This window comes from Erpetoichthys calabaricus, chromosome 15 (assembly GCF_900747795.2).
Source record: "Erpetoichthys calabaricus chromosome 15, fErpCal1.3, whole genome shotgun sequence".
Taxonomy (NCBI): domain Eukaryota; kingdom Metazoa; phylum Chordata; class Cladistia; order Polypteriformes; family Polypteridae; genus Erpetoichthys; species Erpetoichthys calabaricus.
In genome coordinates this window covers 94,737,044-94,751,960 of record NC_041408.2, presented here as the reverse complement: position 1 = coordinate 94,751,960, position 14,917 = coordinate 94,737,044, and the positions used below count along the sequence as shown (strand labels likewise).

Genomic DNA, 14,917 nt, shown 5'->3' with positions numbered 1-14,917 from the left:
CCCACAAGAGGGAGGATGACCATGAACCCCTTTTTTGTGCTCAAAAGGGCAAAGAATCATTTTAGATTAGGGTTTGTTCAGGTAAAACAAGCAAATACAAGGAACAGTAGGAGAGAAGCAGCCAATCCCACAGTAAACACAATCCATTAACGTAAATCCTTAAAATAGAAGTGAGAAAGCCAAAAGAAAAACAACAAAACTCACAGAATGTTGAGCAACGCAATGATCCGCTTATCTGAACTCACTCTGTTCTGGCCTTAAATGGCCAATGGGAGGGCTCAAGAGTGGTGATGTCAGGTTGGCTCCTCCCACAAAGCACAAGGAATGGAGGGACATTTAAATGAGCCGGGATGTAATAACAGATACAATAGCAAATGCACAAAAACAGACCTGTTCTCCATGTACTTTCTGTGTTGAGCCAAAGGGGTCGGGGCCACCTGACGCTGCTGATTATATTTGATTGTTTTTGTGTTTCACTCTGCAATTTCAATTCCAATAGAAGTAAATAGGTGGAATTTACACCCTAAGTAGATGGTTGAGAACACATGCATTAAAGGAATATGCCACCTAAATTTGATGCCATTGTTTTTTTTATGTCACTTACCCCATGTGGTAGTCAGTGGAGATCAGGAGGTGACCTGACTGAAGTGTTTAAAATCCTCAAAGAAAGGCGTGCAGGGAATCTTTGAAATGAGTTCATCAGGAACATGGAGGACACAGTGGGAAGTTTATATGTGGATACTGAAGAAATGGTTGGAAGTTTGTCTTCACGCAGAGTTAGGTGACCAGCAGTGCAGTGGACAGTTGGACTTTAGGGACCTTTAGAGCTTTACTTGATTGTTGTTTGTGGTCGGGACCGGCGAGCGTGTTGGGCTGAATGTCACGTTCTCGTCCGGGCTGTTTGGATGTTGTGATGTCAGACTTCGCCCCCCCCCCCCCCCGTACAGGAAGTGCTGTAAATCCACGACGTGTGTGTGTTTTGTCATCACACTCCTCGTGTCACCTCAGAGTGGAGCTGCGCTGCAATCACAGCCTTTGTCGTTGTTTTCTGTTGTTCATTTTGGGTCCTCCTGGCATCAGGAATTCTGGGATCCATGAAAAAATACGATTTTCTTTTTTCTCAGCCATCACTACAAACATTGAGGGGTGAGTAGCAGATGATTACTTTTGGGTCAAGTCCCCCTTTTCCAGTTTGTCGACTCTAAAACGCCAATTTATTGATTGTGACGTAAACTGTCCGATTTGCCTTTTTGTTGGCTCATAATCCCTGATCTTTGGCTTTAATTTCTTTTTCTTTTTCTTTTTTAATTTGTGCTTCTTTTCTTTTTCCACAAGTTTGAGATGCTGACCGGCTCACTTCCTTTTCAAGGAAAAGACAGAAAAGAAACAATGGCGTTAATTCTGAAGTAAGTAAGAAAGTGTGTGTTGATGATGTGCTGCCATGTTGGGTGGGTGGTGGGCAAGTGCTCAAGTGGTCTCTGCTGTAGTTAAAAATCACCACTCGATGGTCCATCTCTGAATGTCACAACTCGATCCCGAGCACCAAAATAGTCCCAAGAATGGCCACTAGAGGGGCAGTTACAAGGGCAAACAAAGGATTTTTATATATTAAGAGATTTAACCTTCACAAGACAATACACTTGAACGAGGCTGCTAAAATTGAAAAGCTGGTTCCATAGAACAGGTGTCAACAGACTTCAGTCCAACAATAGAACAACCGTAACAGGTAAAGTTTTAAAGCCGGGCAGGGGAAGTGATGTCATCGGGGCAGTAACAGGAAGTGACATCGTCGGGCCCGGAACTGGAAATGACGTCCTCCAGTCCAGACGAAATTTCTTGTGGTTGATCTGCCAATGAAAAAGAGGGAGGATTAGTGCACTCTGCCACCCCCTGGTCTGGCATGGAATTAACCCTTTGTGAGCCCTTCAGCTGCCTCCATGCGCACGTGTGTGACAGTTGTTAATCCTGCCGTTGGTTTGCTCTTTCTATTTTTTTATTTAACATTGCTTTGTTTATTCATTTTTCAAATTTGCATTCTATTCATAAGTACAGGTTTTGTGGCCTGTCCCTTCTATGTAGAGTCTAATGGGATGGGGCAACCTGGTAGGACGACTGAAGGTCCGCCCCCAGCTGCAGTTCTCCCTGTCCTGATGACGGTCCCCACTTTGGGTCACCAGTGGCTGTGCTGTTTTGTCAGGTGCGTCTCACGCTGAGTCCCTCTGGCCTGGAAGTTCTTTGAATTCTACGGCGAGGCCTTTTGACTTCAATCCGTAGTTCAGCAGGACGCTAAAATGTGACCCATTTCAAAAATCATTGAGAGTTGTAATAATTTAGGGCTGGAAAAATATCAGCAAGACTCTAATGCTAATTATGAAGCGAGCCTTCAGCCCCGCTGATGAAAGGGATGAAAAAATAACACGTTGGCATCTTCACTCCAGCAATTACAGGCTTTGCAGAGGAGCACCGCATGAGGGCCAATAAAATCTAACAGGGAAACACTAAAAGAGCCAACGTGCTGCCGTAATTCATTATTATCAGCCTGTGTCCCTCTAAACGGGCAGAATGTTCACAGCAATGATTTCAGCACAATGATGTCACCTGTCCCCAAGCACAAGATGTGTCACTCAGCAGTCACTCAGCCAGTGTGCCGGGGGTCAGATCCTGCCCGTGTGGAGTCTTTGTGTTCTCCCCCATGCAGGTGGTCTTCACATTGAGACACATTTTGTTATGATGCTACCTTGTGCTAAAATCACCGAATTTCATTTTTGTCCTCATCAAAGACAAAGCGAAAAGAGGATTTTTGGATTCTCTTTTCCAAATTTGTTGGAATATCCCATCCCAACTTTCAACAACTACCTGAGGGAAGCTGTCTGATCCGCCACAATATAAAGGCAGAGGGCTGGCATCATGGTGGCTCCACCTCCACCCACAGAACACAAGGACTTTATGCACATCTGAAGGGACAGAATAATAAATAAAACCAACAGGAATCATAAAAACACATGGAAAATGATCCTTCAAATCACAGAAAAGCATAAAGTTCTCATAAACTGTAGTTCAAGCTGTGGAAACCAGTTGCGCTCCAACCCCGACACAGACAGGCAGAGATGAGTTCAGCATGGCACACGAGTTTATTTCCACTCGGGAAGTGCGTCTCCCTCAGTCCCCTCAACTGCACGGTACACCAAGCACCAAGTATACAGTCCCGTCTCCTAGCTTTCTTCTCCTTTTGTCGTTCGGCTTCCACTGCTCCTCTGGCAAGCTTCGTCCTCTTCCTCCCGACTCTGGCTCCCTGAATGGAGTGAGGCGGCTCCTTTTAAGCAGGCTCATTAAATCAGACCTGGAGTCACTCCCAGGTGTGGTGAAAGCCCAATGCAGAGCTCTGCAGCTCCCCCAGCAGCCCCCACAGAACCCAACAGGGCTGTGCCAAACTCCAACTCCCAGAATTCCCTGCAGGATTCCATGATGCCACAGCCTCCCAGCAGGGCTACCTTCTAGCGACCCGGTGGAGGAAGTGCCTCACAGATGCTCTCTCCTTCCATCCAGTGGGTGTCCTCGCTGGGTAATGGCTGTGGCCGCCCGTCACAGTATGTAATATTCATGACACGTCTGCTCTGATTCTTGCTTTATGCCAGTTGATGGCCTGCCCATCCTATAATTCCAGTTACTGACTTACTACACCAGACGGGTTGTGGCCCCTGCTGGTCTGGTACCTCTCTCTTGTCCATTGCTGCCCAGCAAGGTTCCATCCATCCATCCATTTTACAACCCGCTGAATCCGAACAGAGGGTCACGGGGGTCTGCTAGTGCCAATCCCAGCCAACACAGGATACAAGGCAGGAACCAATCCTGGGCAGGGTGCCAACCCACCGCAGGACACACACAAACACACCCACACACCAAGCATACACTCGGGCCAATTTAGAATCGCCAATCCACCTAACCAGCATGTCTTTGGACTGTGGGAGGAAACCGGAGCACCCAGAGGAAACCCACGCAGACACGAGGAGAACATGCAAACTCCACGCAGGGAGGACCCGGGAAGCGAACCCAGGTCTCCTAACTGCAAGGCAGCAGCGCTACTCACTGCACCACCGTGCCGCCCCCAGCTAGGTTCCAGCTCTCCAAAATCAATACTATACAGTAATGTATTCCAAAAATTTGGAATTACATCCCAAGGTTTGGAATTATACCCCAAAAATTGGAATTATTATGACATTAATAAAAACAAACTCTGCAGTGGGTTATTAAAGAGTAGAAAAAGGAGCTGTAAGGGAAAAAACAGATGAATTAGCCATAAAAGATTGGTAACGCCAATGCAAATTGTAGGGCATATGAGAGCTTGAGGCCAACCATTAAGAAGGAAATCAGGAAAACTACAAGTCAGTTAGTGAGGAATATAACAGATAAGGCAAAAGACGACCCAAAGAGATTCTTTCAGTCTTTTAGTAGTTGAAGAGAAGTCAAGGAGGAGGTGAAGTGTATGAGTGTAGTAAAATATATTCAGATATATAGAAAATAAAATAACAGATGCTCTAAACATGTATTTTTCTGAAGTCTTCACTTGTGTGGAAGTCGATAACCTCCCAGCAGTAACAGGGACTACTAAGGAGGTACTGAGGGATTTGGAAATTGTAGAGGGAGAAGAGCTGCTCAGATTAAATAGGCTGAAATCAAACAAATCACCAGGCCCAGATCACATTTACCCTCACGTTCTTGAGGAGGTTAGGAAATACCGATATAAACCCTTGACGCATATTTAGGGGAATTTACTGCACACTGGGAAAGATCAAATGGACTGAAAAATATCAAATATCATCCCGTTATATAAAAAGGACTACCGGGCAGATCTAAGTAACTATAGGCCAGTAATCTTAACGTGCATCACAGGAAAATTAACAGAATGAATGATTAAGGTTAAGACTGAGCAACACATGGCAAGAACAGGAGTTTTATTGAACTGTGTCGAAGAGACGGTGATTTATTTACTTTTTTGGTGGAGATTCCAGGGGCGCACCAAGCCTTGGCCCGACCCGCACACTCACTCACAAGCATAGACACAAAGCCAATGAATGAGTATAAAATATATGAAATGAAAACCCAACACACAACAGCAACAATCAGCCTAACCTCTCCTTTCCCTCTTCCGGCGATACATTTGTAACATAACAATGAACCACAACAATAAACACTCACGACAACGTCCTTCTACAGTCCAATACAGCAAAAGCGGATGAAATGAGAGTCCTTAGAGGAGCTTCCGCAGCAAATGAGTGAAACAGTCCTACCGGTAGTCCTGAGCGGCGAGGGGTGAGATTTACAGGAGCATTCTGAAGACACACCATGATGAATCCACCACTATACACACGACAGGCAGGCACGAGACGGTCCATTCATCCTAACGGGAAACGATCCAGGGAACAATTAACTTTTCAGACGACATGTTGGACAGGATACACAGAAACACCGATCTCCAGTTGCTACGCCAGGCCTCCCTTTTCAACTTTCCCGCTGGCCTCTTTCCTACCCAGCAGCCCCTACTTCCATTTCTATGCGGGTAATTCCCCTTGGGCTGCTGGGAAATGGAGTTCTTCCCACGGCAGCACTGCTAGAAACTGTTATAGAAAAATGTATTCTTGAAATTGGTGATCTCTACATATTAGAAACAGTGGCATAGCTAGGGGTGGGTGGTGGGGGCGATCCGCCCTGGGCAGCACATTTTTGGGCGGATGGCATTATTGGCCAAAAGACTCAGTACAATTTCTGTGTAAGCAGCAGGGTTTGGAAAAATATCACTCATGAATGAAAAAAGTGAAATTCTCAGATTTTTATCCACAAATGCTTCAAAAATAATTTTCAGACTGTCCTTCTGTGACGGCGTCAGACACAGCAGTTGAAATTTAGGAGGCAATAACACAAATAAACAGAAACATCACACCGAGAAGAATTTCTGGGAAGATAAACAACTAATTTACAATTTATAATTTTGTTCCGAATGCGTTTAAACATCCCCACCTATCACTTGTACACTACACTGGTTCTGGTTTTCAGCGTAATTATATTAAACTAATAATCAGAACACGGCTTATCAGTGCGTCTATGCTATATTCTTGTCTAGTTGTGAAAAATTATTTCTGTTTCTCTATATATGAATAAATCTATACAAGATTTATCTGAATTTTTCTCTATACGTCATTTTTATTTTCTATTTAAATATATTCAGATATGCTGGAGGGCAGCAAATTGAAGCCCCGCCCCACACGAGCAGCATGAACTCGAGCTACGCCACTGATTAGAAAAGTATTATAAGCACATGAGGAAAGTAAATACTATATTTAACTAAGCATTAAGATGTCAGAGTTCGGATTAAAAGACTTATGCCTTCATATTTGTATTATTCTGTATGAGCTACAAGCCACCAATAGTTCATTAAGCCAAAGGTTAGACGTGCAGGAGAGCTGGAGAAGGATGGAGAGAGGGGATGTGAACTCTTTGGCTGTTATAATGGTAGCAAGCGTCGAGCTAGTGGGGAGTGCAGGTAGGCCTTGTCAAGCAGTAATGATGGACAGAGAAGGGTTTGACACCCCCTCAGCTAAGAAATGTTAGGGGAATTAATTAGAGGCAAAATTAGAGCCGTGTAATGACAGGAGTCACATGAGGATGAATAATGGCTTGTATGATAAGAATTGTAATAAATGTAAGCGATGCCAATGGCTGCTCCCTCATTCCCATCTGTATGTGTGCCATACAATAAGTGTTGATTCTGCTGCCTGTCCTGAGACTCCGAGTGCCTTCATTGGGGTTGAGGGTGTCCATGTCAGCCTGATTCAACACAGTCACCATGGGTTCAGCCGAGGGAGGTCGTGTCTTACTAACATGCTGCAATTCCATGAGCATGGAGTAGATGATGCTATTTATCTCGACTTTTAGAAGAATTTGATAAGGTGCCACATGAGAGGTTGGGCACCAAACTACAAGAAGTGGGAGTCGAGGGTGACGTGTATATATGGGTGCAGAACGGTGTGAAGATCTTTATCGGAATTGGACAAAGTTAAGAGTGGCGTCCAGCAGGCAGGCTGATTCCAGGTCTGAAGGGAATGAGTCATGAGGAAGGATTGAAAGAGCTGAGCCTTTACAGTTTAAGCAAAAGAAGATTAAGAGGTGACCTGACTGAAGTGTCAAAAAATATGAAGGGAGTTAGTCCAGTGGATTGAGACAGTGACTTTAAAATGAGATCATCAAGAACACGGGGACACAGCTGGAAACTTGTGAGAGGTCAATTTCACACAAACATTAGGAGGAGAACCACAGACACATGGAATAAGTGGCCAAGTAGTGTAGTCGGCAGGACTTTGGGACCTTCACAACTCGACTTGATGTTACTATGGACAGGACTGGTGAACTTTGTTGGGCTGAATGGCCTGTTCTTGTCAAAAATGTTCCAAATGGAAATGAAGAGCCAGGAGGCCACTAACTTCTTTTTGAGTATGTGAATTTCCCCTTGGGATTAATAAAGTATCTATCTATCTATCTTGACCGTTGTGTGTTCTTCGTTTGCAGAGCCAAACTCGGGATGCCTCAGTTTTTGAGCCCAGAGGTTCAGAGTCTGCTGCGTGCGCTCTTCAAGAGAAACCCCATCAACCGGTTAGGTACGTCTTCCTCTGCTATGTTTGCTCACAGATTTTGTATTTGGTAGAAGTCAGACGTGTCCGAGGTCTTATGTTGCAATCCATTTGGCCACCCAGTGATTATGAAAGCACTTTTGGGGGGGCTTTATCCATTGGATCCTCTACTGTTGCTTTGCTGTTTTAAATGAAATTTATTTTCTTATTAACTCTTTGAAGCCTGAATATATTTTTATGTTTTCTTCAAAGCACACAAAGCATTGCTTTCACACATAAATGAACATAAATCTACTGTTACGCAGTGATGTGGCTGCTGTTGGCGGCTGTTTGCCGTCTCTGGGGGCACAAGGGCCAGCAGAAATGTATGGCGGGCCTGCAGGCTGGCTGTCTTCATGCAGCAGGTGGGTAGCGGTGCCAGTTGCAGTGTGGTGCGTTTGTACCTCTTGTCCACGTAAGTGGTGGAGCTCCATTTGTCGTAGGCACATCAGCTACATGAACGTGTTCAGCACCACAATCGGCTGGGGACCGATCGGCTAATGCTGGTACCTCGCTTTTGATTTCAAACTCCATCTCCAGATCACTTGCATCAAAATCAGGTCAGGGTGCGATTCAATCAGAATATGAAAAACGATGTCCACGGACGTTTTTTGCTCTGCGCGTTCACTTTGGTCTCTCGCCACATGTTGATGCTATTTTAGGGGCCGTTTGCTCTTCGCTACTCATACATGTGTAAGAAATCGAAGGCGAATCGACGAAGCTGACTTCCCTTCTACCAAAGAGAGTTGAACTAAAACGTAACGGCAAGTTTTGTTGCAGTTTACAGCTGATTACTGTCCTCTTCCCCTGAATTTCGACCAAAGTCGACATCCGGCCTGAAAGAGTTAAGTGAGATGGCAGGGTGGGCATGGACCTTGTCAGGCCGTTGGCATGGTAACGTGACTCCAGCTGGAGTCGTCATCCCAGCCTGCACCGTGTCACCAGAAAATTCAAATGAGGAGGTCCGGATGTTCTTACCGTTTATCTCTCATTGCCTGCTTGTGTTCAGTAAACTGATAGTGAAACAAATATGGAGCAGCATCTGTTTGAGAAAAAACACTGAAAACTGTTGAAGATGTAACCAAAATACGAGTGCAGTACAGAATAACACAACTCATGAGGAAAGTTTGTCTCATTGTAGATCTCAAACGTGCTGCAGCCCACCTGCTTCAAGTGCCAGCCTTAAGTCGTCTTCTATTTGTTCATTCTTCAGAAATGTTCTTTATTGTGCTGGCATTGCTGCCCTCCTCTTTCCTGACTCCTTTTTCTGATTCTTGGTTAGTGGTCTGTCTCTGCACTTCTGTCTGGGGGGCACCTCTAGATGGTCCCGTCCCCCTTTCCCTTGCTAAGCGGTGAGAGATGTGGAGGCCATGATGAGCTCGGGGTTCACCCTGCCATCCCAGGCCCCTGCTGATGGGTTTGGTGTGCCTGTTGTTGGCCTGACGCTCCCGTCATCTTGTAGCTTACATCTCTATCTCAATCAGGGCTTATTACGACCCACGGGACGTCACTTAAAAATGGCACAAAATTCTCTTGACTTCAAACATCATTTGTTTTTTCTGCAAATTCAATTTTGTGCAAACCATTCTGCTTCTCGGTGGTCTCTGCTGAAGGGCGATGCCCGCACTCACCGCTAGCTCATTGGCGGAGCTGAGACACGTACTCGGGACCTCCAAGTCTAAACGAGAGCCTTGGGGCTTACATTGGAGCTGGAGGGGCAACATGTTAGGCAGTGGCCGTCTCTCCCAGCGCCGTCACTACACTCGCCCTCCAGCGCCAGCATCAGAACCAGAGACGCGAGGAGATATTGGGTGGGAGACGGTGGACTCAGCTAATGTCTGCCTCTTTCTTTCTTTCCCTAAGGCGCTGGCCCAGACGGGGTGGAAGAGATAAAGAGACACCATTTTTTTGCTACAATTGACTGGAATGTGAGTACTGTTGTGCTTCCTGTTACCCAGTTCTGATTGTATAACTACAGTATGTGCTCTGATTTCATTACCCTTTCATATTTTCTGGGCTCTATATATTTTTCTAACAAATATGTTCAGGGTGGATGTTATGTTTTAAACACCAAGAAATCCAGGAGTAACGTTCTTTTCTTGATTGTACTTTTGCATCATTTCGCTGGGTTGATTTTACAGCAGCGCCATTCTGTTTTCATGTACGTCACCATTTTGAGGTCCTGTCACTAAGATGCCACCCAGCGCTCCTAGGGACGTGTCTCTGGAGGTCACATCAGATGATGTCATCACTATGACAGATTAAAATGTCTCGAAAGGGGTGTAAGGCCACCTAAACGACAGTGGTTTGGACCTCACGATCAGAAGAGAAGCTTGTCTGTCTGATGTCTCATGTTTACCAACTGTGAAAGAATGGAAACAAGAAAACAATAGCGGCAGAGATTACGGCTGAATTCGATGCAAAGAATAAAGAGAGAGCCAGCCGGTGCAGACGCCATCAAGGACGGGGTCTTGGTGTTCTTCTTTTGTCCACCAGCCTCAGGGAATTTCATCCAGAGGGCAGTGGTGTGGGGCTGCCACCAGATACCAAGAAAAGAAAACAAAAGAAGGACATGACATTTATATAGCGCCTTTCTCATCACTCAGAATGGTTTACATAGTGAGTGGGAAGCCACTTCAGCCACCACCAATGTGCAGCATCCCCCTGAATGATGTGGCAGATGCCATTCTTGTGCCATCCATTAGGTGGTGAGGGGGTGACAGGGACAGTTACATGAATAGGAATTGGGCAGATTAGGGGCTGAGAATGACCAGGCTGTGGTGGACAATTTAGCCAGAACATTAGGAAACATCCAATCTTTACAAAGGATACCCAGGAATCTTTTATGACCACAGAGAATCAGAACCTTGGGTTTGTGCATTGCATGGTGGGTGAGGATGGAGGTGCAGGGGTCTCAGTCTTGGGGTCTACAGGCCTGAAATGCTGTTATGTCCTCATGTATGTATACGCATATTATTGTTGTTTTTGTCGCTTTTGTCTGGTTATTTACATTGATTTTCTTTATTTTTGGTGTGATATTAATTAATTATTAATTAGTATTGCCTAATTTATATATATATATATATATATATATATATATATATATATATATATATATATATATATATATATATATATATATATAAATAATTATATAATAAATCTAAATATATATAATAAATATATATATTTTTTTCTTTTTTCTTTTTGCACTTTGTAAAGCACTTTGAGCTACAGCATTTGTATGAAAACGAAATAAATGTCGTTTTTTAGGTTTACTTGTCTTCTGTGAATGTTGTGGGTGGAGCCCCACACTGGAGGCGGAGCCGAAATTCATGTCCCCACCCCGAGTCCTTCCTCTGCTGTTAAAGTCCGCTGAGAAGGCTCTGTGTTCTTATTACATTGAGCTTCTCTCTCATTCGTGCTTGAATAGCCAGAGGGAGGAGTCAGGAGTGGTGACATCAGAGTGGCCCTGCCTCCTGGGGCTCCACTCACAAACATCAAGGAACATAAGTGAACTTAAAGAGAGCGTGCGTAATTAACCAAGAATTAACAAAATTGACAGCAATGACATAACATGTGAATAATATTATTATTATTAATGATGATGATGATAATAAAGCAAAGGCAGCAAAAATAACCATAAACACACATTAATACACATCACATGTCAGAGCCACCCTGATAACTCAGTAGCTGACAGCCATAACTAAACTATTAGTGTGGGCTCAGGGAATGAAAGCTGTTTATTTTAATGTTGCTAATTGTGTTTTGTTTCTGCCCACAATCAGAAATTGTACAGAAGAGAAATTAAGCCTCCATTCAAGCCAGCGGTAGGCAGACCTGAGGACACGTTCCACTTTGATCCAGAATTTACCTCCCGGACCCCCACTGGTGAGCCTTATTTGTGTCTTCTGCTCTGTTCACTCCACAGGTGACCCCATCCTTTATTTTACGCAGCGCCCTCTTGTGTTACACACTGTCTCTAAATTACATGAGTGGAGGGGACTGAGTGAGTCGGTGGCCCTTCTTTTCTGTTGCACCTTTCTATAGTGAAGACCACTCAGATGACTTTTAGAGGTCCGGTGTGTTAATGGAACAGAACTTTACATTGTGCTGGCAAGTTAGCTGCCGTGCTCAGAAGCACATATTACAGTTGTGTGCTTCATTTTAGATTGCAGGGTCTTTCTATTATGAAAAGACATTTTATATAAAAAGTTTGTTTCCTCATTGTCAGCACTGACAGGGCATCATGAAGAGATTTACAGGTGGGTATTTATGATGTAAAGCCCGCTTTGACATTATGTGTTTTTTAGACGTATACAGTGGATTCAGAAAGTCTTTAGACTCCTTCACTTTCTGCACACTTTATTGTGTCTTTTTAAATAGATCAATCTACATTCAGCAACCCATAATGGTAAAGTGACAACGCTGGCATCCTGGCAGGGTTGGACCAAAGAACAAAACCCGGCCAGGAGGCCAGTATGATGCGAGGACAGGGGGAGACAACCTGCCAGGACTACATGGTCCCCCCGATACAATAGGTGGCAGCATCCCAGGGTGATGCTACCTGTAGGGATGCTTGCAAGGCATGCTGGGAACTGTAGTCCCTTGGAGACAAGGGCTGCTGTAGTGATCCATGATCCCTACTTTGTGGGGCTTCCATTTGACCCAGAAAGATAAAGCCGAGCTGGAGTCAGGTGGAAGGTGAACAAAGCTCGTCTGGAGGAGTGGAGGGAGAGAGAAAATGAGAATAATAGAATAATTGCATCATTTGTGATTTTGTTTAATCAAATAAACCTTTCTGCTGTACCAGGACTTGTTTCTATGGTACTGCAACGCCCCTAGTGGTCACACCTGTTATGACTCCATTGTTAGTTTAGCTGCGGTTGCCCAAAATGACCAAAGTTCTGCATCTTTAGTTTGCTTTGTGGGATTCTAGCAATAGCTTGGCGGGTTGAAATAATTCCACAGACAAAATAACTTCGTTTTTAGAAGCCTTAGTAAAAATTCAAAGTAAAACAATTCAAGCAAAAATAAGGAAAAAGATGGCATTGCAAAGTAACGAAAAGTTCTGTTTAAGACGCATCTATCTTGTTTGTTTCTTTAAGTTTTCTCATACGGCTGGTCCATTTCTAAATGGTCAGAAAACTGAATGCTTATCCCAATTTCAAACTACAAGGGGGTCAGTCTGTCCCTGCTAGCAATGAGACTAATTACAAAACGCACACTGACTTAATGATCACACTGTGTCACCAACTGAGCTACGAAGGCTCCATCTCAGGGGGCACAAGGCTGTACCACAGTCTATGGCTAGGAAGGAAGTTCTGTTCTATTCAAATTACACAAACACTAATATAAATTTAACTTAAAGCGTTAACTTCTACGATTGGCTCTTACAGTCACCATGATAATAATAATCCTCTTCTTGACTTCCAGTATTTTCTAATTTAGGTCCTCAGATTAAAAACTTAAAGATCTCTGGACTACAGGATCAAAAAAAACAAAACCAAAAGAGCATACACACCAGCGCCAGTCGATTATTATTTTGTTGGATATTTGAATACGACAAACAGACCCCTAAAGAAGGTAAAGGAAATGATTGGACGTGTTGGAGTTTATTATACAGAGTGCAGCGGTGTAACCAGAGACGTCACGTGAGGAAACGGACCCCTGACTTTTTTTCCCTTTGACAACAATTGTTTCCGGGTCTGCTGTTTTCTCGCCCAGTTGGGTTCTTTTTGATCATCTCCTACAAGAAAAAGTAGGCGATGCCTTTTTGGGCTACTTTTCCAAAAACAATGTGCTATTTTGGGCTAGTTTTCAACTCCTACTGTGTTTTTCCTCCGTCTGTTACTCCCACTTGTATTTCTTGTAAGACTGTCGTAAGGTATCAGATACCCACTGTCTCTGAGGGGACCCCCAATCCCCTTGGGTTTTGGTAGGATGTACTCAACGCTCTTGCTCTGGGCGATTTTTTTTGGGTGAATTTGCTCTTTATTAAGCTTTCCTTGGGCTATAAATGTTTTAGGAACCTGGCGACCCAGCTTGACATCACACTCTCAAAGAATAGCATTGGAAATCGACGCTCCTCTCTTGATTTAGCCAGGAGATTTCAGAAGATGAAGAAACAGCAGCTAAGCAGTTAGCACAGTCAGTGATCCCGGGTTGTACCGTTGTGCTGGTTCTGAGAACGGATGCTTTGGATTCTTCTTCCTGCTGGAGATTTCTTTTAAAGATGTGAAATCACACGTTTCGTTTTGTTTTTAATTCTGCTTAACGCATCACCGTCCTTGTTATTTCAGATCCACAAGAGATGCTGCGGCTCTGCACATCACACTTGAGCTGTAATGGAGGCACCTCAAGGGGTCTCACCTCACTCGGCGTCTTCACGCCCCATAATCCGCTTGCTTAACGGCGCCAGTGTCTCGGAAGATGAAAGCATCACAAAAAAAATCAATAAGCATCTTGCCGTGTGTCACACCGTTTGGCTTACAGGTGTCGTGTGAATTATAGGATCGGGGGCCACAGGCACACCACGAAGCGCGTGCTTAACATCAAATGCTGAGAGAATCCATCGTCTCGTTTATCTTTGTCCTTTTCTTTTCCTTCTTTAAAGGACTCCTGTGTACAGATGACATTTTTTTACTGTATGTAAAGCTTTAACATCTGGCCCCCTGCAGCCCTATTGCCTTGTTACTGACGTCTAATTTGTTTTCTGCTGGGGGGCAAAGACACAGTGGGGTCGATGCTTTAAGGCAGGAGTTCTTCAACGTGTTTTTCTCGTGACACTGTCTCGCCCGGCTGGGTTTAGTGTGGCCCGGTAACCTTTGGAGAATCGCCAGCGATATTCGTAGATGGGTGGGGGACGGTGGGGGGGGGGGGTTGTACCTTTAGGGAATCCCAGAAATGACAGGGAAATAGTCACAGCAGGGGGTCTTCCTCAGAAAATCACCCCTGATACTCCTAGTGAGAAAATCACCACTAAAGATGGTGGGGGCGACAGAAAGCAATAATACAGGGTGAGCCAAAAAGACGTACTGCATTTCAAACGTTTATTCTACAGAAACGCTTTGAGATAAAAGAAATGTCATTATGACATACGGGTCTACAAAATAGATTTTTTTTTTCACTGTATTTTAAAAATGATGTCTTCAAGGTGGTGGCCATCATTAGCGATACACTCTTTGAGATGATTTCTGAACCCTCGCACGACTCGTTTGGCCATTTCAAGGGCAATAGCTGGAGAACAGCAT

At 44.3% G+C, this 14,917-nt stretch overlaps 1 protein-coding gene and 1 long non-coding RNA gene across 4 annotated transcripts in view; both read left to right on the top strand.

The window, feature by feature from the left end:
* The window catches only part of LOC127525970 (uncharacterized), a 495,457-nt gene that overhangs the window by 159,018 nt on the left and 321,522 nt on the right, over window positions 1–14,917 (top strand). The gene's annotated exons all lie outside the window — the stretch shown is intronic.
* Window positions 1–14,917, top strand: part of rps6ka2 (ribosomal protein S6 kinase, polypeptide 2) — a 123,790-nt gene that overhangs the window by 75,460 nt on the left and 33,413 nt on the right. For all 3 annotated transcript variants that reach the window (XM_051919407.1, XM_028821099.2, XM_028821100.2), the window contains exons 9-12: window positions 1,336–1,406; window positions 7,561–7,649; window positions 9,525–9,589; window positions 11,453–11,555. In XM_051919407.1, the coding sequence (XP_051775367.1) occupies window positions 1,336–1,406; window positions 7,561–7,649; window positions 9,525–9,589; window positions 11,453–11,555 (328 nt within the window). The remainder of the gene's footprint in view (window positions 1–1,335; window positions 1,407–7,560; window positions 7,650–9,524; window positions 9,590–11,452; window positions 11,556–14,917) is intronic.